The sequence below is a fragment of the Centruroides vittatus genome, unplaced genomic scaffold (assembly GCF_030686945.1).
Source record: "Centruroides vittatus isolate TY-2023 unplaced genomic scaffold, ASM3068694v2 contig_1773, whole genome shotgun sequence".
NCBI classification, from domain to species: Eukaryota; Metazoa; Arthropoda; class Arachnida; order Scorpiones; family Buthidae; genus Centruroides; species Centruroides vittatus.
In genome coordinates this window covers 366,375-391,831 of record NW_027121084.1, presented here as the reverse complement: position 1 = coordinate 391,831, position 25,457 = coordinate 366,375, and the positions used below count along the sequence as shown (strand labels likewise).

General features: G+C 29.7%; 3 protein-coding genes across 3 annotated transcripts in view; 1 reads left to right on the top strand and 2 right to left on the bottom strand.

Moving 5' to 3' along the window:
- lin (protein lines homolog) overlaps nt 1-2,773 on the bottom strand; it is a 20,688-nt gene extending 17,915 nt beyond the window's left edge. The window contains exon 1 of the mRNA XM_067263346.1: nt 2,588-2,773. Coding sequence (XP_067119447.1) covers nt 2,588-2,603 — 16 coding nt within the window. The 5' untranslated portion in view covers nt 2,604-2,773. The remainder of the gene's footprint in view (nt 1-2,587) is intronic.
- On the top strand, nt 2,558-25,457 carry LOC136969255 (maspardin-like). The gene is made up of 9 exons (XM_067263347.1): nt 2,558-2,684; nt 2,767-2,854; nt 13,383-13,544; nt 17,380-17,460; nt 22,199-22,344; nt 22,431-22,539; nt 22,786-22,893; nt 23,223-23,363; nt 25,276-25,457. Coding segments are annotated over exons 1-9 (900 nt in total). The 5' UTR covers nt 2,558-2,682; the 3' UTR covers nt 25,339-25,457.
- The window catches only part of Chd1 (chromodomain-helicase-DNA-binding protein 1), a 142,119-nt gene continuing 140,163 nt past the window's right edge, over nt 23,502-25,457 (bottom strand). The window contains exon 36 of the mRNA XM_067263343.1: nt 23,502-23,613. Within this exon, the coding sequence (XP_067119444.1) occupies nt 23,584-23,613 (30 nt within the window). The 3' untranslated portion in view covers nt 23,502-23,583. The remainder of the gene's footprint in view (nt 23,614-25,457) is intronic.

The window sequence follows — 25,457 nt, the reverse complement described above, 5'->3', positions numbered from 1 at the left end:
GGTTTGTTCGAACAGAAGTCTCTGATGCATGTGCAATGTTATTTTACCATGAAAAGAATAACGTGCATGCCAGTTCTAAACCAGGAGCAACTTAAATTAAGAAAGAAAATAACTTAGCTTTAAACAGCTGAGAAGCAAAAAAAAAACAAGGTTGACAGGTTGCTACTAAATCCCAGACAAAATTAATTATCAACCCGGACAATGAATTAAAAACTGGACGGGGTGGCAACACTAATTATTATTATTATTATTATTATATTCAATTAATTACATATAAATAGGATTAATGGGATAAAACAATGCAACTTGTGGGCAATCTTTCAAAGAGATGCCTTCCAGGAGGGTTTTTTTTATGGTTAACTGGCACTTATTTAAGTGTTAGACACATGAAGAAAACTTGGAAAACTCCATTGTAGCCAGCCTTTTGATCAGGCACAAACCTGTGACTAACTATCAGTGTTCAGAACTATTCACTGGTGGGCTATGTTAAATATCTTTAACTATACAGAAAATAATTTTATTGTTAATAAAATTTTAAATTAAATTTGTTTTTATTGTTATTAAAAAACCTAAAGGTTATTGGATTATAAATTTTATCTTGTGTCTGAAGAGTTAAAAGATGATTTTTCATCTAGACTCCAATGAATGCCGAATCTAGCTTTATAGTATATCGGGCCTAGCGATATTATTGATGCTTTTTCATTCCTGTAAAATAGTTTAATATAAGGATCCATTGTAAATTATATGATAAGATATTATTCATTAATTAAAATTGTTTTGTGTAATAAATGAAGATAAAGAATTTTAGATATTTAATAAAAGACTGCTTGATTAAAGTTACAAAAATTATTTATTCTCAATGTTTTTGGCTTCAGTTAGGGCCAGCTTCTGCTTGTATGTATAGTAAATTGAATGTAGTAAGTGACAAATATAAACATCCAGAAACCTAATGTTCAAATTAATGCCAAATGATTGTTGGATTACATCAAGCTATATGAAATATTAATGCTACTAATGTAATACCTGATGTAATCCAGCAATCATTTTGTAGCAGGTGACATTTAATCTACTATCAATCGAAAACAATGGGAATAAATAACTGGTAACCTTAATCAAGCAGTTTTTATTGAACATTATGTTGCCAAATTTCAATTTTTCATGAATTTTTATCATGTATTGTAGATCAAATTAAAATGAATAAAATCAATTTCTCCAGACAGATTTAAATGAAAAAAATCTCAATATTAGTTGTTTTCATAATAGAAAAAATGCAATTAGCAGCATTAAGAGGCATTAATTAAAATGTAATTATAATCTCTAAATATGCATTTTTTAATATATTTTGCATTTGAAAAAATCCATTAAAAAACAAAGTTGAAATACGAGATTTATTTTATGATTAAACACTTTATACAGTTAAAATTTCAGCAAAGTATTAAACCCCCACAGAATGCTCACTCTAGCAACAATCATTACATCACATTAAATAATTGATAGAACTTTGTGTTTATCATTACTTTAAGGTAATAAAATTTGTAATTTTTTTATTACCCTAAAATTGATAAACAGTAAAGTTTTCTGTAGTTAATAATTAAACATTCATAGTAATTTATGTAATTTACATTGAATTACAGTTTGTGATAAGCAATAAAAAAATAAAACAATTTCTGTTCACAGGACTAAACAAATACATTTTATTGATTAATTAACTAATTTTCTACAAAGTAACCACAAATCTGCAGATTATGTCCTCGAAATACAACCACAAGAATGTCTCAAATCTCTTTAATTTAATTACAGAATATCTCGACAAATTCAAAGGAAAGTTGATTAAGCGCGGCTTTCACAAAAATCCAACCTTAGACAATTTATTTTGTGGCACCAAGAACATTTCTTGATTTCGCCTTGCGGCAAGTTGTTAAAGCAGTCCACGACACTCTAAAAACAGGCTATCGGGGATTTTTTTAACGATATTCAACTAACAACACGAAAGAAGTGTAGGATATAAAAGAAAATTAAAACTTGTGTAGAGAATAAAGGTAGAATGGAGATTTTTATTTATTAAACAATGGGATTTTGTAGCCACAGTGTTTTTTTTTTTTTTTTTGTGTGTGTGTGTGTAAAAATTGGATAAATGTTTAATATTTTAAATCTGAAGTTTGATAAATGAAATTATAATTTACAACGCCCTAATTAATATTGATAACGTTTTATGTAGTTCCCCCCTCTTTTGATTGTGATAAACAAGTAAAACTGGAAACACAAGGATATAATATCGTATTTAATATGAAAATAATAAATTACAATAATAACAATTAATGTTAAATTATAAAAATTCAACATTAATATAAACATATTCGGCCGAAGTCTTATAAGTTCGCGTATCATAGAGAATAATCACGGACTAATAAGTCTTCCACTTTTTTTAACCACGAAGAAAGAATTAATATCTATGAAAATATTAATATTTATCGAATATCAAAATTTAATCTTAAATTAAATTAAATTATCTAAATTTTGTTAAAAGTACACTTAAATTAACCGATTAACAGTTAAAAAGAAAAAACGGGTAAAGTTCGAAACTAACTTGATATCTCCGACATTACGTCGAGAGTGGAGTCCGTCGACCGACCGACGTTCAGTTCTCGTAAAGCATCCGAGACTGTAATCGATGTGTCTGAAATGTGAGCGAATTTTATATATGTTTCGACGATTTTAAAAGAGATTTAGAAGATTTCTTTTTATCTTATTATCCTTTATTAACAGGTTTCAGTTGCTAAATTCTAGTTGTACTAGCGATATTTCACAATCGTCAGAATATATAAGCTTCAGAAGCACGGTTCCGCTTAGAAAGGTAAACATGTAATGTATTAATATACGGTAGAAGTTACCTTTAGTCAAATGGTACGATACACGCGTATAAGCATGTAACTTTAAAAGTAACTCCTACCGTAATGAATGTATATAGGGCGATTGAATTAATATAACCTATATTTTTATCTTAAAGTACAATAATACTTGGAAAATATGGGTTTTAAACATCGGATATATATGCATATGTTTGTTTATTTTGACACATGATACTGATTTCTCAAGTTTTAAAGGATGTGTGAAATCAGTGTTTTGATATGATTTCCTCTGTACTTATATACTTTTTAATAATTAAAATATATATTAACTATGCATGATTTTTTTCAGGAACTTGATTATGACTGTTATGTTCAGTTAAAACAAAAATATAATGAACAACATCGCTATAACCCGATATGTTATAAAACTACAAGCCAACCGATGCCGTATGTCGTCGGGCTAGAAGACTGTTATAGCCGTCTCGTAGCCCGATGACGTTGGCTTGTAGTTATAAAAATACGTGTTAAAATTTGTTTCTATTGTTTTTTCCTTTTTGATTTTTAATATGATAAAATCAGAATAATATATACACTTATAAATTATACTGCTTTGTTTCTAGGGCTATTGAGAGGGGGGAAATGGGAATTTTTTTCTCAAAATAAAACTTAAGGCCTAATTTTATTTAAATTATTTAATTAAAAATTCTAATTATTAAATTTAGCAAGAGATGGCACCTAACGCCTAACTCTAGTACCAAATTATCTTAAATTATTAATATTACTATAGCCATTTGCTAGCCCGATAATTCGGCAGTGGTCTTTATATTCATGTGTATATTTTTACTGACAAAAAATAAAATAAATTTAAGACCGTCTCTTAATTAATAAGAGAAAAAATCTAAATATTAAATTTGTTAAAAAATATATATATATATATATATATACAGTCAAACCTGTTTTTATGCGGGGGATAGGGACCGCATTAAAAAAAACGCATTAAAAAAAATCTCACGAAACTTCACGAATGGCTGTAAATAATAGTTTTCGCAACACAATTAAAAAAATAATTTTTTTATGCGGTCAACAGGGACCGCATAAAAAAAGTCTCACATAGAAAATAACTCAAAACCGTACGAAATAGAATTTATTGACAACAGATGTCAGCACTTGACTGCATCGTCTGGTCTATCGTCTGTTTTACATATTTTTGTCCAGGTGGTGTTTTGTTGACTTAAAAAGTAAATTATTTCATTTTTCGCATATTCATGCAATAATATTACTATAATAAGTGCATTTATGCTATAATAAGTTTATTTAGCTATAATAAGTCAACGTGAGACATGACGAATCGCACGAGACTAGTCGCCAACTATACCGCACAAATTAAAAATTCGCATTAAAAAAATCGCACAAATAAAAATCGCACATAAAAAGAGCGCATAAAAACAGGTTTGACTGTATTGTATTGTAATTAAGAATGTGAAAAATTGGCTTAGAACTAATATATATAAAGAAGCGAATAGATTAAAAAAATCAATGGAAAACTGTACTGTTTAGCATCTAAACTAGTATGAAAACAAAATAGTTAAAAAAGCTGAGAAATAAAAGGATGTTATAATATATATTTGATAAATTAGAAATGAGAAATAAAATATTTAAGCAATCTAGGAGTGTATAAACTAGAAAATAATTCAAAAAGACAGGGAAAAATCTTACTCTATTAGATCCATATACTGAAGTTTAATCGTACAAGTAAAGAACTACAAAGAATTCATGTTAAAAGAAGTCTAAGGAGCAATGTTCCCTCTAATTTTTTTTGTAGATGAGCGGAACATATACTTCTCTGAGCAAAAAAATTTTTGCTGAGCATACATATATAAAATCTTATTTTTTCCTATAAAAATTAAAATAATTAATTATAAAATAGAGATTAAAATTCATTTTAAAACATACTTCCATACAAAATATTATCTTTTATCAATGATTTAATGTATTTAATCAAAATATACGTAGCAATAATCATGTTGCAGACAGAGTGAGAAATAAGTAAACAACAATTCAAATCAGTGTGCATGTTTGCCTGCGCGGCACATAAATTCTCATGTGTGGCAACAATTTCAGCAGTGCGCGGCCGCACAGCTTAGAGGGAACATTGCTAAGGAGTATCCCTTCCTAGTCCTGGAACAAATGTGGCTTCTCCTGTTTGTCTGTTCTTATCTACTTACTTTATGCTTTCTGCTTTCTCCTTGCATGCTTTCTGCAGTTCTCCTTGTGCTCTTTCATGAGACATAGTTCACTGCCACAACAAAGTTATAAGAATAAGAATTTGGATAACATTGAATTGTTATATAAAAATCATTAAGATTTAAGTGTTATGGATAATATGGAATAATTCAAAGGTCTCCCTCAAATGATTCAAGGTAAAGAACTCATTTTATTATCTAGTAAAACTGGCCCGATTTTTGAGCAAAAAACAGAATGAATTTCATGTTTGCCTATTTCAAATATTGTATTGACTCCAATAACACCCCTCAATTGTCTTACATTACTTTGCTGGACATTGCAGCAGGATACATTTTGGGATATACAGAATACTATGAAAACTGACAATTCCTTGATTCATCTCAGTCTAACTGTTGCCCAATAGGTGATGTGTTTCAGCAGTGTGTCCTCTGCTGAAACACATTTGTTGAACAATATTTCACTAATGAGTGATTGTTTTGCATAAGATCTGAGCACTGTATAAATGCTTCATACATTTTTTTTTGCGTGACTGCCCATTACTCGAGACATCAAAGCTATGTTTTGGCAGAAGCATTGTCTTAAACATTGCAATAATGAGATGAGTATCTTTTAGTGTGTGCATTATTATTGTAAGCAGGACATTTGTGTGTCTCGCCAGCATTTAGGGATGGTGAGATATGAAGCTAAAGTGCAGATGTATCCCACAAATTAGAATGTGTGGTTGCATTATTATATAGTCACACTTATACATATATATATATATTCATGCCTTTTCCCTTTCATGTTGGCAGTGAATGAGCTGTTTCCACACTGCTCGATCCAAACATACTTCTTTTGCTTCTTCCACACTAGTTGAGGCCTTTCGTACACATTTGCACTCACTTTGACCATGCATACTCACAATATTCTTTGCAATCAAAGCGTCTGAAATACCATCTGTCCATCTCTGGCAGGCAGCCCCTAGGTCGCTTGCCACACACCTCACCAACATAGTCACATTTATAAATCACAGAATATCTATTTTAGTGTCATTTAATTGCATTTCTCCATTTATGGCAAATGTATTTTAATGTGTGATAGTATGTGTGTACAGTGGGTGATTGGTTAACGAACATAATCCGTTTCAAGACTTTGTTCGCTATCCAAATTGTTTGTTAACTGATTATCAATTTACCGTAGGTTTTTATGGGAATTTGATTAATTCGTTCTGGAGACCCCAAAAAATAAAAATTATATACTTTCTTACTATGTTTATTTATATGTAATAATAAAAATACATATATACACAGTCTTGCCTTTTTATTAGTCATGTTTTTTCCGTTTGTGGGGGTTAAAGAATCTGTCTAATGTTGATTGCTTTTCTCTTTTCTTCAGGATTTTTCGGAAGTAATTAATAGCATTATAATTGTAGAGATTCCTAAGCCTATTAACTTCAACCTGGTTTGGATGCCATTCTAAGACTTGTTCTGACATCATCCCACTTCTTCAAAAGATGTTTAATTAATAGCAAATATCAGTATTAATCCTGTTTTTCAGAAGAAAACATATCTCGCCAAGTTTGTTGGTGTTCGTCATTCAAGGGTTCTTGGTGTTCTTTTGTCGTCAGATCAGTTTCAGGTTCCATTATGAGTAGGGTTTCTCAAATGGGATCCTGGGATCTCGGATGTTTTTTAACCCAGGAAATTTTTCTCGTTCCAGGAAATCCTGCAAATTTCTTAAGTTCACTTTTTTCTTTTTTTGTGTTAAAGTTGAGGAAATTTTGCAAATAGAAAGTATAATTAACTCATAAACTGTCAGAATACATTTGTATTTATTAATTTTAAGCCTGCTTATAAGTTTTTTAAATTTTTTCTCGTTATGGCATGTCACAGATTGTCAATAATCAATATGTGGCCTATTTGTGACAAGACTGAAAATTTTTTATTTGTCAGAACCTGTAATATATGGAATAATTGTGCTTATGCTGTCTTAATTTTAACTATGCCCAGTAACTTCAATAACGTAAAATAAAGGTTGTGCAAATTGGGCAAGGATAGAAACGAGTACAAAGTTTGTGAGTATGAAGTTTTTCTTCAAAACCTGATTATTAAAGCTAAACGAACTGCCGAATTATCAGGTCGTAAGCTTGATGTTTCTATTAAAGCAGCCGAGGTAGACAAATCAAGAATACTAGACTGCAAAAGAAATACTGTAACGCATCTCGAAAATGAACTAGAAATCTTCCAGTTTACGGGTGAAAAAACACATAACATCTGTCTTTTCTTAAATGCATTAAAGACAATTCCACCCACATCCATTTAATTGGAAAGGGCATTTTCAGTAGTGGGACTTTTCATTATTAAAATAATAACCAGATTGAGTGATCAGAGTATTGACCATCTTTGGTTTTTAAAATCTTATAAAAATTTACAATAATATTTTGTATTATGTTTTATTTAAATAATGAAAATTACTTCTAAGTTAGAAGTTTGATCTAAGTTCATTTTTTCTTTAATTTTCAACTTGATTCAAAGGCATTTTTTTGTAAGCAGTTTCCAACAAACTTTAATAAATTTTTTCTATTTGCAAAAATTTCTACATAATTCAAAGGTAATTTTAATATATATTTTATTTATATTATTAATATTATGATTTTGGAGGTTACAGAATGTATTAAATTACTTTTAAAAATGAAAAATAATTATATCATTCAATTTCAAGATATTTTTTTTATTTTAAAAATAATTAATTATGTCCCAGGATCCCGAGAAACAGTTCACTTTTTTCCCGAAATCCCAGGACAAGCAAAAACCGGGAAATGAGAAACCCTAATTATGATCAATGTTCTTTATTTCTCAGATGTGATTTTTGTTACTTCTTTAGCTGCTTGAGCCTTCTTGATTATACAGTATCTTTCTTAGGTAAGGTTGAACTGCGGCCTACTGTAGATCTGTTTAAGCCATACCACCCAGCAACATCAGACATCTTCTGCTCACTCTCTGCCTTTGCTATTATAATCTCACCTTTCAAAAATGAAAACCAACACAAAACTTAACGAGTTCCTGCCTGACAGTCTCGCGAATAGTATAAAAAAATTCTTTTTGTCAGAAAAATAAAAGGATGGAATTACAAGGGATAGTTTCAAAGTTTGGAGGAATACTATCTGATCAGTATATACCGGGTTGAGCGTCAATGTCGTCTCCTGCGCTCCGAAAAGTTTCGAATTGTTGCCTGAAGACAAGGGAAGACCAATTGGTATTCATCATTTTACGTCGCTGCTTCTTGTGTTTGTTCTGTGAGGTGTTTGTTGTCCAAACAAAGATTTTTTATGAAAGTGTTCATTAACTGAACTGTTCATTAACCGATCACTCACTGTATATACATCAGAAGTGCATTCCTTTAGGTGTCTGTTTTGAAGACTATTGAATCACCCTGTTTTCTGTGTGTGTGTGTGTGTGTGTGTGTCTGTACATAAAGAATGATTAAAATGATTAACACATGTAATTAAAAATCTTAAAAATGTCACAATATTAATATTTTGATGAAAGTTTTGAGAAATATAGAAATGAATGAAAAGATTTCTCTAGATGTGTTGTTCACTTAATTATCTAATGTTAATAAATTTTGTTAGGCTTAACAATTTTATTTATTCTGTTAATAAATTTATAAAATTAAACTGTTCTTTGTTATTATTCATATAATTTAAGAAAAAGTTTTAAATAAGTTTGAAAAAATTTCTTAAATTAAAAATAATTTTGACTCATATTTTAAATTATAGTTTTTTATTTTTATTAAAATGTTGTTATTTACAAATATTAAGAAGGACTAGCCTGTAAGGAAAAATAAGAAAACATATTTCAGTATCTAATTAGAAGCTACTTGTATTTATTTAAATTATTGTTTGAAATACAAGGGAGAATTAATCAAAGAACAATAGTTTTATTGTGTGAAAGTAGATATAATAAATTGTAATGATTTCCTTGAAATAATGAGTCTTTACTAACACACATTCAGGACCAATGCTTGAGTAACTAGACTAAGCAAAAGCAATTTCTGGTGTTGCATGTTTTCAAAATTAAATATAATTTTTTTTTATAAACTAATATTAAAAAAAACAAGTTACCTTCCCAAACAAAACTGAATTAAACCAACAAATGAACCAATAAAAATACAAACAAATGTAAGAGTTAATACAAAACTGTATATTTTATAAGTCTTTATTTTTGTTTTACAAATACTATATATACAATTTCCTTTTATATAGATTCTTGAAAGTTAAAAACATAAGTAGAGAGTGTCTTCAAGTTTGTTTAAAAAATGAATAGTGCAAACAAAGAAAGTACATTATGTGATACTTAATCTGTCTTTGAATGTGTATGCATGATTTGTTATGGAGGTCAATAGAAGGAACCCGACAACGAACTTCATCAGAAGATAAAGTCACACTAGTATATTTTATTATCTGAAAATTCCATGTAACATATTCACTTTGTCAGCTTATTATTTTTGCTAGCTTAATCTGTATTATAATAAATATTTTATATATTTTTGTACATAAATACATTATTTATATTATTTACATTTTACAAGTAACATCAGAGTTTGTCTGTCTTAAACATGCTGAAAAATTGGAAATATACAAGATGGCACAGAAGACTGATGGCCATTAATTACAAGGATGTAGAGACTGTCTTTTGCATTCGGAAATCCTTATAAAAGTGTTTTAACCACAATCCCCTAACAGAATGGATAATAGTTCTTGAATTAATATCTATATGATGGGCACAGATTTTTCTACTTTTTCAATTTTTGTTATATGTGGTGTTCCAACCAATCATACCCATGTTCTTTTTGTTTAAAAAATTAGTTCTGGAATTGAATCTGGAAAAGCAGTCTCAGGAAAATTTTGGGAATTGTCTGTTCCAGACACATCAGGCTTCATCCTTTTACCACTTGGCTATTCCTTGAGGACTTGTCAAATTCATACTAGGCCTGAAAAAGACTTATGATCCACAGAGCAGAAAAAGTCACAAAGTGAGGAAAAAAATTACATGCTTATTATTGGTTAAACAATAAGTAATAGGGTATAGAAAAAATATCTGCACTACATATATTTGACAAAATTATTACTTTGATAATTCAAAACCGTGTCGTAATTCTTCTTTGTTGCTTAAACACTATGTAGTGTAATAAATTTGAACATGGCATTCTTTCATTTTTTATTTTAGTTTAGTTGATACATGTTTTAAATTACATGTTTTGGGCGTAACATGCCCCTCTTCAGTCAACTTGGGATTTTTTACAAACTGGGCTCTATTGGATGAGTCCATAATATGGCTTACACATTTATTATTGTATATCTTCGTTATTCTTCTTTTTGGGCCAACACAATTAAAGGTAAGTATACCGCCAGTATGGAACTTTATGTTCATCTGTTTTTGTAATTTTGAAACTTTGTTGTTAGTATTCCTTCTTATCCTTGCCTAAGAAGCAATATGGTGTTGAATCAAATTTCCATTTTGAATTCTATTTATTCTTTATATAAAATTTAATATAATCAATAAAACACAAATGAAGAGGTTATACAATAGAGCCCAGTTTGTAAAAAATCCTGAGTTGGCTGAAGAGGGGCATGTTATGCCCGAAACGTGTAATTTAAAACACGTATCAACTGAACTAAAATAAAAGATGTAAGAATGCCAAGTGTTCGAATTTATCACACTACATAGTGTTTAAGCAACCAACAAAAAATTATTACTATTTTATTTTTAACTTAATGGAGCATTTATTTATTCATTTGAAAGATGACATTTAATCTTAATTATATGGTACTAATGCACTGCAATATTACTCACTTCTTGAAGATATTTTGGTGTGGGTCAAACATAGGCTTGACAAGATCAAGTTCATTTTTCTGATGCACAATTGGATCTGATTCTTGAGTTTTATAGTGATTTGGTAGTCTGTCCAAAGACATTTGCACCAGTAAATGACCAATTAAGCACCTTAATAAGAAAAATTGAATACAATCACTTAACAAATAGACATTTAACATAAGTAATAGTCATTGCTGGTTACCAAGCACTCACACCACTCATTCAAAGAGTAAATTTTTAATTTTCTGTAATATTGATTAAATTAATGACATGATATTTTTAAGATTTAAAAATCACTAGTGAATGACTGCAAGTGACTAACAATGAATAATTAAAGTTTTAAGGTACTATGTGTAATTTTATACCATTACTAGCAGGTAGGCCTGGTGTTACTTGGGCAAAAATAATGATAGTGAAGATTAAGATTATTACGTTATATTCAACCTTACCTGTTTTCACAGAATGCAAGAATTGGTCCCCCTGTTTCCAGACTAATTAGAGAATTTTTAGATGGGTCTAATAATATAAATTCGATTTCCCGCAAAAACGAAAAAAACTGCATCTGTGTCTTGCATGTTGCTTTCTCTTAACAATTCCATTGTTACTTAACACTTCCATTGTTGATGGAAATGTTAAGCCTTAATCCTGTCCCTCTCCCCATGGGGAGGAATTTTGAAAAATCCCTTCTTAGTGTGCGTTCTCATGACATCCCCTATCTGTGTACCAAATTTCAACTTTCAACTCCTAACCATTTGGGCTCTGCACTGATTATTATTATCATCATCATAATCATTATCAACTCATCTCGATTATATATATAGATATACTATATATGTGTTGGCAATTTTATGTAATTCGATCATGTAATTTCAGATTAAGTAATTGGAATAAAAATATTAATTTTTAGAAAAGGTCTTTAATTCAAAAATAACATATACAATGTTAGAAGTTATCAATTTGATAATACATACAAATATTAACTTATACTGGATTAGAAAGAATTATAAAAATTACCACCTTTTAAACACTCCAGCAAATAATTTAATATTGTAAAAACGTTTTCGATCGTCTTTAACGATCTTCATCAGTTAAACGATAAAGTAAAAAGAACATTAAAGAAATAGAACATAAATTAAAATTACGAAAAATAATAAGTGTGCATGAGTGTAAAATGTTGTGCGCTTAGGGGAATAAATACAAAATGAAGATAAGGATATAAGAAATGAATATATAAATAGCTCAACAGTTTCGCATTAAAAAAATTATTGTCTCCTAATAATTACAGTTTAACTTCATAAAACAATTTCCATGCTGTGGACAGAGAGTCAGCGTCTCTATGATTGATACAAGCTGTTTTTACTTGCGCTTTATAAATTTAAAGTTTTTCAAGATGTTTGATAGAATGCTTGTTAGAAGTAGGTCTAATAATGGAAGCCTGGTCCCATATAACCTCAACTTCCTGCTGGTTGGCGTAAGATGCTAAAACTGTGCTATCATTGTTTTTTCTAATGGAGTATTTATGTTCTCTGATTCTTTGTTCCAAGCTTCTCAAAGTAGCACCTACATAAACACTATCTGAATTAAAACAACGGTCTTTGATTGGTATGGAGTAAATGCCCGAGGTAGCGATCTGGTTGTCATTCTTTTTATCATTTCTCAGTAACTTGTATACTGTGGGATTACGACGATATGTGATCCGTAAATTATTGATATTTGCAATATCATTCATCTTTTTCTTAAGAAGGGATGATAGTTGATTACCATAATGCATTTATTGTTAATTAATGGAGACTGGTTAATTTTATTTTGAAAAGTTGCAATAAGTTTTTTTTTATAAGATTCTTTTGGTAACCATTCTGTTGTGCTATTTGGATAAAGTACTCCAATTCCTTGTAAGTATCAAGTATACTTGTGCAATGAGTAAAGGCTCGTTTGATCCATGCTCAGAAAGACGCATATTTAAAGTGTCTAGGATCTGTTGAATTATTTGGTGTGATGTTGAGAAGTGTATAAACAGGGTTCAATGGTAGTTTATATTTTCTTTAAAACTGTTGTAAAAAATATTCATATTTCCAACTATTTTTGTAATATAATCTTCAAAATGTTTTAAATAAATTATTTTACAATCAGTTATTGTATCATATTAAAAAATGATGAAAGTAAATATTGAATAACATCTATTTAAATGAAAAATAATTAAACAGAAAAGTTATTCTAAAAATAGCAAATTCTTTAACAATAAATTTGATTTAATCATTGTAGATAATTCAATTTTAATTAACTTATCTTCACAATTACTATGTAAGATGCTAAGGTACTATACATGTTTGCATGCATGTAATTTTTATATCTATGGATGTCTATTTTTATTTTAGAAATATTAAGAACATTTATAATAAATATATTTTATGTATGAAATTTTACTGATTAATAGGTTGTAGTTGATGAAGATTCTTCAAAAATATGGACTTATTATGATGCTGGCCCTCGTAGTGTCACTTGTCCTTTAGTATGTCTTCCTCCAGTTTGCGGTACTGCGGATGCATTTTTTCGTCAAATTATGGGTTTAACTGCACTTGGCTATAGAGTAATCTCTGTAAGTATAGCATTGCAAGATATTTCTGAGTATAAAATGAATCTTGTATGCAGTGATGATTATTATTAAAAGAAAGAAAGAAAGAAATAAAAATAATTTGTCGAAATTGATAAACAGCTTGATTTAGCAAAATCTATCACATTTATTAATATACAATTTTTACCAATATATTTAGTGTTGTAGTTATATTTTCAGAATATCAAAAATAAATTAAAAATATGCATAAAAAATTATTGTGGAAAAAATATATTACTTATTCCAAATGACCATTATTATTTAAATTATATATTATGTTTAACTACATTGCAGACCAATATTTTTATCATACAAATTTTAATTTCCAAAGTTGATGTAAATACTAATATCTTTTTGAGAAATTTCAAGTAATACAGGGAGAAAAATTATCAAAATTTAATCCAAATCCTTTCTATTGTTAAGCGAATATCTGTTTTTTATAATGTATGCACACGATTTATTATTTGATTTGTTATTGCTAAAGTTTGGATTGAAAAATCTAAATTATGATGTATTTTTAAATGCTCTAAATTTTGTTTTTATACTCCTAATTCAGTTTTAATATTTTTATGAAATAAATTCTATTAAATTGTTTAAAGTTTTATTTTAGTGTAAGTAAACTCAGTGTATTCTATTGATCACAGAAACTACATAAAATATGAAGTTTTTAAAATATTCTGTAGGTTTCTTTTGTAATTAAATAATCATATTCCTGAATTCTAGTAAATTTTATTAAACATCCTAATTATTTTACAGCATTGCTTTTACCCTTTCCATGCTGGCAATCTACTGCAAATAATTGAGTGGAATTCGTCATGCGGCGCATTTTTTGCAGTTTTTGGATAATTTTTAAATCGCGATATTTCGCTTTAAAATCGTGCTATGTTTAATCTGTTTTTTGCATTTGATTAAGAACATATTACAGTTTACGATTGTTTAATTTTTAGTTTAATAGAAATTTAAAATAATATTAAAATTTGAAGCTTACGAACAAAAGAAAAAAATAATTAATTTACAGAAAATCGCTAAACTTTGTACATTTGTCAGTTAGATACATCTGTCTTCTTTTAAATAAAAGAAACCGCAGCTCTCTAGCTAGAGTGGGGGAGAAGTTATTGCCATTATTTACAGAGTGGGGGAGAAGTTATTTACTATGTCTCTAATTACTTGGCAGGGAGAGGGTCCATTTTACCGAAATATTTATGGCCCAGGGGTGGTCACAAAACACTTTTTGGCTTAAACAAAGTCAATCGACCTACAGAATAGCGAATCAAAGCTAAGATCGCTGGAAAATCGAATATAACGCAAAATAATCGAATTTTTTGATTAATTACGCCGAAAGGCGTATGCCGCATCACGAATTAACGGCAAGTCACGTGACATACGCCTAAAGGCGTATAACCGCATGGAAAGGGTTAAAGAATATAATGAAACTTTTGTAACAGGAAAATTTTAATTTTGTTATAACTAGATGTAATGTACAATGCTTGTAGATATAACATATTTCTGTGCATATAAGACCATTCTCTTACAGTTGGAGCAAAATCGGCACTATATTCCACATTAATACCTAAAATAACATCATTTTTAAAGAAACCTTCATAACCAAAATTCAAATCCTTAGCCAGACGAGCTTTGAAATTCCCTCTTCATAGAATGTTGCTTCCAGTGATTGAGATGGGCCTTAACATTGTTTTGAAGATTGTACTTAGTCTCAAATTTCTGTCCTGCTAGCTAAGTTTTCAGTTTTGGAAAGAGGTGGAAGTCTTCACCCATAAAAGGTGTGAGGACTTCCACCTAGCTTGGAACTTTTTAAACATCCAGCATACAGATCTGATTTAGCGCTGAGCGACTTCACCTCTTTCTTGAACTAAAAATGTGGCTAGGAGGGCAGAGGTTTGAGACTAACGATGATTTTCAAAACAACATTAAGGCCCATCTCAAGTCACTGGTGGCAACATTCTATGAAGAGGGGATTTCACGGATAGACAAATGCCTCAATCTTCTCGGTGATTATGTCAAAAAGTAACCATGTTTGTACCTAACTTTTGGTAATAAATTCATTTTGTTATTTACATTTGTCTTTGTTTTATGGACCATCGGAGGTAGAAAAAAAAACAGCTGATGTAAATTGACCTATCCAGGAATAAGATTTTGTTTTTAATTGAGAAAAATAAAATAAAAAATTATTTATGCGGCAAGAATCAATGCCCTTTGCATTATTTGATTCAGTCAACTCCAGTGTTTAGGAATTACATAATTGAAGCAAAATATTCATCAAATATACCTAATTTACTATTTAATTAATTTAAATATGATTTATGATTAATTTTTGGACAACTTTATTTTTGCAAAATAGAACTATTCAGGAAAAAATCTGGCTTAATTTTTTTTTAGTTTGATCAGTTAGTTATAAAAGTTGATCTCTGATGGCTAACAACAGAATTGATGAATTGTAGCTCTTCTTCCAGTATGATACAAAATATAGTTTAAGTTATTTTTTGAAAAATGGAATATAACTTATTGATAATTTATAACTTGTTTTGAACTGTGTAAATTGATTGGAATTGATAGGAACCATTCTTAAGTAGGTCATGGTGAGAGAATTTAGAAAGATGAAGAAAGTCAGGTAAATTGTTTATCTCTTCAATAAATCAGTGGTTTCTTGAGGTTGTTACCTCTTTTGGGTGATGGATTTTAATCATTATTTCCTCAGAAATCATAAAATAGAAGATAATTTTAATTTTGATAGCTACCTCATAGGATCACACAGAATTGAGATTCATAAACATATGTTTAGATAATCAGTAATTTCAATGATGTAGTTGTTATCTGCTAGTTGTTAGTCCAATTTTCTAACGATACTGTTTCTATTAGTATTCAATTGTGTCAATTCTTTGATTTGAACTGAATTTCTAGGTATTTTTCCCTTTAAATTATTGGAAGAAATTTGTTGAAATTGTAATACATTCAAACCCGATTATTACATTATCAGTTTATTTGAAGTCCACATTAACACAAAGTAGATTTCCAGGCCTGATGAGGGAGGCTAGGTATTTTAATGTTAATGAGTTCAGTTAATATAAATTTCATTAATACAAAGTGCCAATTTTTAAGTCCCTTCAACTTTGTATTAGCAGGATTTGACTGCTTAATAAAATTATAAAACTTTTGAAATTCTGTGAATTTTACGATCATAATTTCTACTCTTAATATTTAAAAATATTCATTATATGTTAGAAGAAAAGATTGATCTGAAATGCAGTTCAAATCCATAACTTCTACTTACCATACCAGATTCATTGCCAGTTTACTATGCAGTCCTCCATCTGACCTTCAGTTCCAGATTATATTGTTAAAACATACAGGATATAGATCAATTACTACGACAAATGGGGTGTAAGAAATCCTCAGTCATCACAGCATCACTCTAAACCAACTTCAAACCATCAAACCAACTCAAAGTTTTAATTACAGGTATCCCTTGTTTAATGCAGGATTTGATTAACGCACGAAATTAATTGCAGTAATCTCTTTATATACATAACAGCTGATAAAGCTGCATAAATTAAAACTTCTGTCTTTACTTAACATAAATACCATATTTCGATTAATGGAATTTCGATATACACGGTAGGATTGAGGGATTAATTAACTGCATTAATCAAGGAATACCTGTATTCAAATTACCAGGTTCTCTTTAGGCCAAATTACATTGTTTAATCATTCATTAATTAGCCTTATGATAGTCCAAATGTATAATCTGACACTAGTTATTTGAATATATTTGTTGTTAATTTAAATATATTTACTTTTAAAGCTTCAGTATCCAGTATATTGGACTATGGGAGAATGGATTAATGGATTTCAGAAATTCCTTGAACAGTTAAATTTGGATAAAGTAAGAAATAAGATTTTAATTAATTAAATGATTTTTCTAATATTTTAGTCATAATAAATTAAGAATAATAATATACAGCAGCTAAAATAATTATAACCACTACTTGTGTTAAATTACCATTGATGTAAATGTGTATTTACATCAGTATTAAGTAACAATAAACAATTAACATAAAATTAGGTGTTATTGTCCAGGGAGAATGCTGATAAGAGTTGCAAAGCAGTGATGGCTTTTTTGGAACAGTAAATAAATTACTAAAAAACTGACCACAGGAAAAAAGGGAAAGAATAAAATTTTTCAAAGTTTTCAGTTTTATTCATGAAAATATTTCAACAAATATCTATTTGGTATTTTATTAGTTATTTCTTAATAAGTTGTTTTAATATGTTGTCACTCCTTGGCATTTCCAGGTAAGAATAAAAAAGCATTTGTTCCCATCAGGACAAACTTGAATTAGGTATATGGTATTAAGTATTCAATAAAGCTACTTGAATAAAAATACTTAAAATCGTAAATAAATTTAGAAATGAAAAGCATTTATTTAGTTTTAACTTTTAAATAGAAATAATAAAGTAAAAAAATGTAAAAATGGATATTTCCATATATTTAAAAAAAAGTTTTAATTGATTTTAACTTTTGCCCTTTATATCGAAAGTATGTGTGGTGGTATTTCCTTTTTTTTTTTACTATTTGTATAATTATCCAGAATGAAAAATGTAGAAAAAAATAATACAGTAGATGCACTACTTTTTCAGTTGGTATTTTCTGTTATGACTACATAAAATGCCATATTTAATAGCTGTATTGTTGTTGGCCATTTTAGTGTAGTGTTATGTAGTTCAAACCTTAATTTCCTGGGATGCAATTTCAGTTTATGACAGTTTATTAGAAATATAACAGCTCATTTAATAATTTTCCAAGATCCAATTAAGTTATAAAAAAAAATCTACAGTACTATAATCTGCACTGTGAAAGACTGGATATAAGTCAGCCTAAACTGGAAGTATTAGATGAAGGGGTCCATCCCTTTCATCTGACAACTCTCACAAAGAAAAGTTGTAAGATCCATGAGTCAATTCCACATGTCTCCTGTAGGAGACATGTGGAATTGACATGGATTTTACCACTTTTTATTTGTTTTGTTTTTTTGTACTTTTAAAGTGTTTTAGTACAATTACAATCTTTGTCATAAATAATTTTATTGTTTTACTTTTTTTACAAGTTTTATTACTGTGATCCATGGGTCAACTTCTATGTCTCTTTTCATACCTTTCATCTGACATAGTCCCTACTGTTTTGCTGTGTGGACTATAATAATTATATAAAATTTATTAAAATACTCCTGTTTTGATCTATGTTACCTTTTAACCATTATACAACTAAAATAATTTTGATGAAGTCTACATGCTAGTTTATATAAATTTCTCATTTGTCAACGATTTACTATTACTTTCAAAACAAAGTTAAAAATTGAACAATTTTTATCATATCAGTCAGGCTTTGAAGAATTGTAGGACATTAATATAATTCAGTAACTTTTTGAAAAATATTTGTTTTTGAATTTGCTTATATATAAGGTAAATTAGTAATGCTTGATCTAGTAATAACAATCTCTTGAGCTTGACTTAATATTCTGTGCTGAAACAATCACTAAATTATATTTGTGTATGAAAACTTCTTGTTTAAAAATTACAAACTTTTAAGAAGTAATCACCTACTTTTATCTTCTTCAGTGTATATTATGAAATTCTATTTACTAATCAAAATAATTAGGGGAACATGTGACTGCTCTCATTGAAAATGGCAAACAGTTCTGTGACACTTTATTGGCAGCATAGTCAATTCTAGGTCATACAGATATGCAGCAGTTTTAAATGTTCACAAAGATCATACACTCTACTAAAATCAGTACAATACTATAAAAAAAGCCATTCATTCTGGTTGTACAGGAGGGTCTAATGATGTGTTCACTTGTTTATAATCGATCAGCGCAAATCGCAACCGTCAATCTCGTAACGGTCAATGTAACGGTCAACTCTTTGGTAACAGGTGCGTGTCTGGGAATTGTAACGGATAAGTTACGGCGGCGCTGATCGATTATAAACAAGTGAACACATCATTAGACCCTTCTGTACAGATGTATGTAATGTTGATTGGCATATTGCAACAAATGAAAAAAAGGAAAATTGATGAAAATTTGGCTTAAAGGTATAAACTTAAATGTTATTTGATTAGAGTTATCCATCCAATCAGTTTGCCATTATTAATGAGTTCCTGTTTTAGATTAGCCTTGATGTGCCTTATTGAAATTTTGGAATAATTGTGCGGCTGGGATTTCACACCCCCATCGGCAAAGTGGCTGTCGAGTTAGAGCCATTAAATCAGTAACTTATTTCATAAACAAGACCGAGATGGCCGAGGAATGGGTGCAAGAGATGATTTAATTGCTACAGTTTCCCAACCTAATTGACAGATCCCCGATCATACATCGTGGGAACGACTGAGAGATCACCCGTCGGGGTAATTTTGGTGATCGTTTTACATCGAGTTCAAAGCGGAATTTGTCTGGCTCTCCTACAGAAGGGGTGGCGATCAGGGCCGAATGGTCCCAGCTGCACCTTCTCTGAGTCAGAAAAACACATTTAGAGTGTAATTTACGGGACCGTCATCCGGGGAAGGGCTTGACCCGACTTGGATGGGGAGCGACCCAGATGGGGGAGTTTGGCGATCCAGCGGCCTGAATCGTGTCCCTGGCAACAGACCAGGGACCAATAGGATAAAAGTTAGACCCTCGTTCGGACCAACCAGAAACTTCAGGATTTTGGGAAAAATTTGTTATAAAAGCCTGGAGTCCCCAGGACCCGGGGAGGTAGAGGCTGTGAAATGGTGATTGAAGACGTAACCCAGGAGACCCGAACTAGGAGTAAAAGAAAGAAGAAAGGAAAAGGGGAAAAGACATCAATACCCACAACCTAAGACGGACTACCTGGTGATGACTCTCCCATTCCTCTAACTTCCAGGACAGCGCCGGAGATGAACCCTCTTCGGACCTCCTTTACATTTGGAACTTCGGAGACGAATTTTCACCCCGTGGAACTTCTTAACTGAGGAAACAGCCTTATTTTATGTTGTGGATTGCATAACACATTGTAAGCATGTCTTTCCATACGAATAAATGCGGTAATTTGTAACTACAGTCTCTGTGTGAATCTCTCTGTGTCCAGCAAACCACTACCCCCATACGAAAAAGGCTTTCTCGTGCCATCCTGACCGGTCGCAAGCAAAGGCGAATTCAGAGTCGGATCAACGACCCCTCACAAGGCTCACACTGGTGTTCTCACATAATCAAGCTGCAGGTCTTTTCAACTATACCTTCATTGTTGTTTAATCTAATAAAATGCTCTTTCTTTATCATCTTACGTATATCAGGTTGAGAGGTATAAACCCTCTGTTTAGCTTTTACTGTTGTAACATAACTCATCTAAAAATGCATTTTCCTTTACCTGCTTCATGCTCTTTAGTAACAAAGGAAATCTTACACCACAATCTTCCCATGACAATAAATTAAAATAAAAGTGAGGGGTTTGGACCTTATACTTGCTCTTCTAATTGTTTTAACCAGTATAGTTATATGTTGCCGTACATTATTTTTAAGGTCATATATTTCATATCACTGATTATGCATGAAAGTGAATGTTTGGAACTGACATTCTTTAAAAAAACTAGTGTAGTATTTGATGAAGATTGGAAAGAATAGAAAAGTTAAGATATTGTATTATAACATGCCAACATTACATTTGCCATATTAAGTAAAAATTAGTTATTTCTTCATAATTTGAGTTTGAAATAACAATTATTTTATAATTTTTAACTTTTCAATTGTCTTTGACAATTAAGTTAATTGTTTTAATTTCTGAAAATTGGGTTAAGGACTCAATACAGAATCCAGTAATGATAGACTACGTTTTTATAATAAAATGATAAGGTTAACTTCTGAATTTAAATGTATACAAAAATAATTGGACACTCAAAAGCAGTTCACAAACTTCCTCTGTATTGTCTTATCTGTACATTATAATCATTTTGTAAAATGTAAAAATATATTGTTTATTGGGCTGCAATTTGAAAGAATTGTAAACCTGTATTGTCCATATGTCCGTCTTTCTTTAATCTCAAGAATGACGTTAGATAGATGAAAAATGAGACCGGATATGGAAACCTTAGGGGCAGGAGGTCCCACTTAACTATATATCAACTTCTGATGCAAACTAGAAGTCATGTTATTTCAATTCAAAAATTTTTCCCTGAAAGGAGTTAGATGATTGGCACAACTCTATTGCTAACAGAAAAGTATGATGTACAGGGGCAATACACTACAGTATTAATTTGAGATGGAGAGCATATATTTTAAATTAAATAAATGAAAAATATGACTAAAAGTTGCAGCCCGGTATTGTGACATCATCACAATAAATAATTGCTGGTTAATATTTGCTTGACTAAATGAGTATAGACCAAAATCTTGCTAAGATGTTTATTTACTAAGAGATAAATATATTTAATGTTGAAATTACTTATTTAATATTATAAAATATGTAATATGTTCCTTTATATTAATAAGTTTAATATCTCTGAATAACTTTTTTGATGATGATGATGATAAATAGTGACATAAGAAAAATTAAACTTATATAATAAATGATTTATTGAAAGATTTATTAATCTTTTTTTTTTATAGGTTCATGTATTTGGAGCATCATTAGGAGGTTTCCTTGCACAGAAATTTGCAGAAGCAACATTTCAGTGTCCAAGAGTTCATTCTATAATTCTTTGTAACAGTTTTGCAGATACATCTATTTTTAATTATACAGACACAGCTGTTTTGTTAGTAAACTTATTCTCATTTTATATTTAATTTAATTATACATGAATATAAATGATTACACAAATTTTTATTTTGAAATATTAAGATTTTGGATGATCCCAGCTGTAGTTTTAAAAAAAATGGTAATGGCAAGTTTTTCGAAGGGACAGTTAGAACCAAAAATTGCCGATTCTATTGATTTTATGGTGGAAAAGGTAAATATAGCCTTCTATAAATTTCCAATGTAGAGAGAACTGTAAGTATTTTTAATAACAAAAATTCAGTTTGGAATTTTTATTCTTTAAAATAAAACTACCTATTCAAATTTAGTTATTACTGTATTTAGAAATTTTGAACTTTTCCATGAATATTATTTATAATCAAATTTATAAAAGGTATAAATTTATTTTAAATAAATATATTTATTAAGAATAACTAATGGGAATTAATGATTTTTCCAGTTAGAAAGTTTAAATCAATCTGAATTAGCTTCCAGGCTTACTTTGAATTGTATGAATTGTTATGTAGAACCTCATAAACTTCAAGGAATACCTATGACAACTGTTGATGTAAGAATTTTTTTATTAATTAATTTTTAATGTGTTTTTAAAGAAATTACTGCACATTTAATAAGTTTACCTTGACTAACAACAACAATAATTCAATCAAAATTTTCATAAAATTTCTTCATATTAAAAAGTGTTAAAAATTAATGTTTCATTAACCTGTCAAGTAATCAACTGATTGATTTAAAGCTAAAATAAAAAAATATCAATGCAAAACATTGATATAAGTATTAGAATTATTATTATACAAATAAAGCCATCATAATAAAAAACAAAAGTAATGTAAAACTTTTTAAAATGATTAGATTTACTATGTTATTTAAAACTTATAGGTTTTTGATGAAAGTGCACTTAGTCAGTCAGTCAGAGAAGAAATGTATAAAATGTATCCCGAAGCTAAACGTGCTCATTTAAAGAAAGGAGGAAATTTTCCATACTTAAGTTGTAGTGATGAAGTTAATATGCACTTACAGGTAATATTAAAATCTTTTATTGTAGTTTACAAAATCAATTTACAATGTATAATAAATAAAGTAGGGAATTAAATGTGACAATAGATACTAATAGCTTGTCATTATTAAAATAAAATACAACTCATCACATTCACAATATTTTTTCTTTTCTTTTTTCTTTATTTTAATACATCAACAGTAGTCATTACATGCACATTTCTTTTATCTCTTGATGAAATCCTTAACTTTGCTCTTCACTCCATGCAATACTCTAAATGTGAATACGAGAAACAAATTTTAAGATTCATTTTGTAACCTAATTTTTAAACTTTTCCTTAAAAATAATATTTTTGAAATAATTATGCTTTTTAAGAAAATGAAAGATGTTTCCTAAACCTGTCCATGCTTCTTTTTTGTGTTAAACTGCCAATATAACAAAATATGTGTATTATTTACATAAAATATATCCCTGATTATCCAAGGTAATGCAGACCAATGCTACTTCAGATAACTGAAGACACTGATAAAGTGGATTGCTATTTTGGATTGCAAATATAAAATATTTTCATGGTATTGCTTTCAAGCCTCTTTTTATACTTTAATGGATTTAATCATATATTCTCGCCAGCTCTAACAAAATTATCACCTTTTTTCTTTTATTCATTCCAGAAAAGGAACTGCTTGCCATTTTAATAAGAAAAGTGGCTAAAATTCCATAATCTGAAGTGGAACGTAAAATGTTGGTAAACTCACGAAAGTAGTCAAAAAAACAAACTACTGTAATTTTATTGGTTTATTATAGGGTCACATGTTTCCAAGTTACAATGCCAGTGAAAATGTGTTACCATGAGAAGACCCACGCAACTGGCGTGTGTTGCGGTCACCTGTGCGGCTGGAAATCGCATGGTGTGACCAGGGCTTTAGTGTCTGCAAGACATATTTTCAATGTTTTAAAATTTTATTTCTAACAATTTAGTCTGCAAACAAAAACATTGCACATATATTTGTGGTTCAATTATGATGAGTTAATCAGACATTTTATGCTTTCTCTAATTGAACAACAAACCAACATTGGTATGCAAAATAAACTGCAGATAAGAATTACTTATAGAAATATTAATGACAATTATTTCAGTAAAATTGCTAAGTAATTTAATTTTGGAAAATGTCAAGTGAGAGTAGCATTAATATAGCCCAATATAATCTGGCAATTAATAATTAAATGTTGAGTAATAATTTGGCCTAGAGGTAGGCAAGGTTAGTCCCATCTTTTGATAAATTTAAAAGATTCACTTTTGGGAGATTCTCTTCTTCCAGACACTCAAACTCACAATTCCTACTTAACTTGTGGGCACATTGCCAGGTATGCTACCTTGACCTCCATCCAATCTTTGCTTCCAAAATTATTACTTTAGATATAACCATACTAGTTCCTCGCAGACTAACTGCAGATAGTCTGTAACCCCCTCAAAGGCACTCTGTAGGCTTTTGCTTTACCCCAGCATGTTGTATACATACAAATATAAACATTGTTTAACCTGATCTTTGGTAATTGTTTGGTGCTAATCTTAGATAATATCACGAGATCACCTAGGGCGTCTCCAGTCGGTGCCACGAGTAACCAGTAAGGTTATATCTGAATTAATAGTTCTGGAAATGAAGATCTGACAGAGGTCCGGATAGCATAACTAGCAACACATCTGTATGCTAAGCCAGAGTTGTGGGTTCAGGTTAATTCTTCAGAATCTTCTAAATTAATGATTAAATATTAATTTATCGAGAGATGGCACCTAACATCTTCCTCTAGGCCAACTTACTTAACATTTAATTATTAATAGCAGCCCTAATATAGCCCAATATAATCTTTAAGATTAATGCCAAATGTTTATATTTGTTAATAGTTATTTTATGATCAAAACTTTTTATATTTCAGATCCATCTTCGCCAGTTTCTTAATACAAAATTCAGTGCCTGTGAGAGTGAAATAAAAATGTAAAGCTTTTTTAAATTTGTAACAGAGAGAAAGAATTTATTATGAAACCAATTATTATTGTAGATATTTTACTTTGTATATTTTTCAAAAATTAAAATATTACATCTTTATACATACATAAA

Excerpts from the sequence above, each read along its gene's own strand:
- LOC136969255 (XM_067263347.1), top strand. Across the intron at positions 2,855-13,382 it reads GCACGGTTCCGCTTAGAAAG|GTTGTAGTTGATGAAGATTC; the intron begins GTAAACATGTAA and ends ACTGATTAATAG. Across the intron at positions 13,545-17,379 it reads TTGGCTATAGAGTAATCTCT|CTTCAGTATCCAGTATATTG; the intron begins GTAAGTATAGCA and ends TTACTTTTAAAG.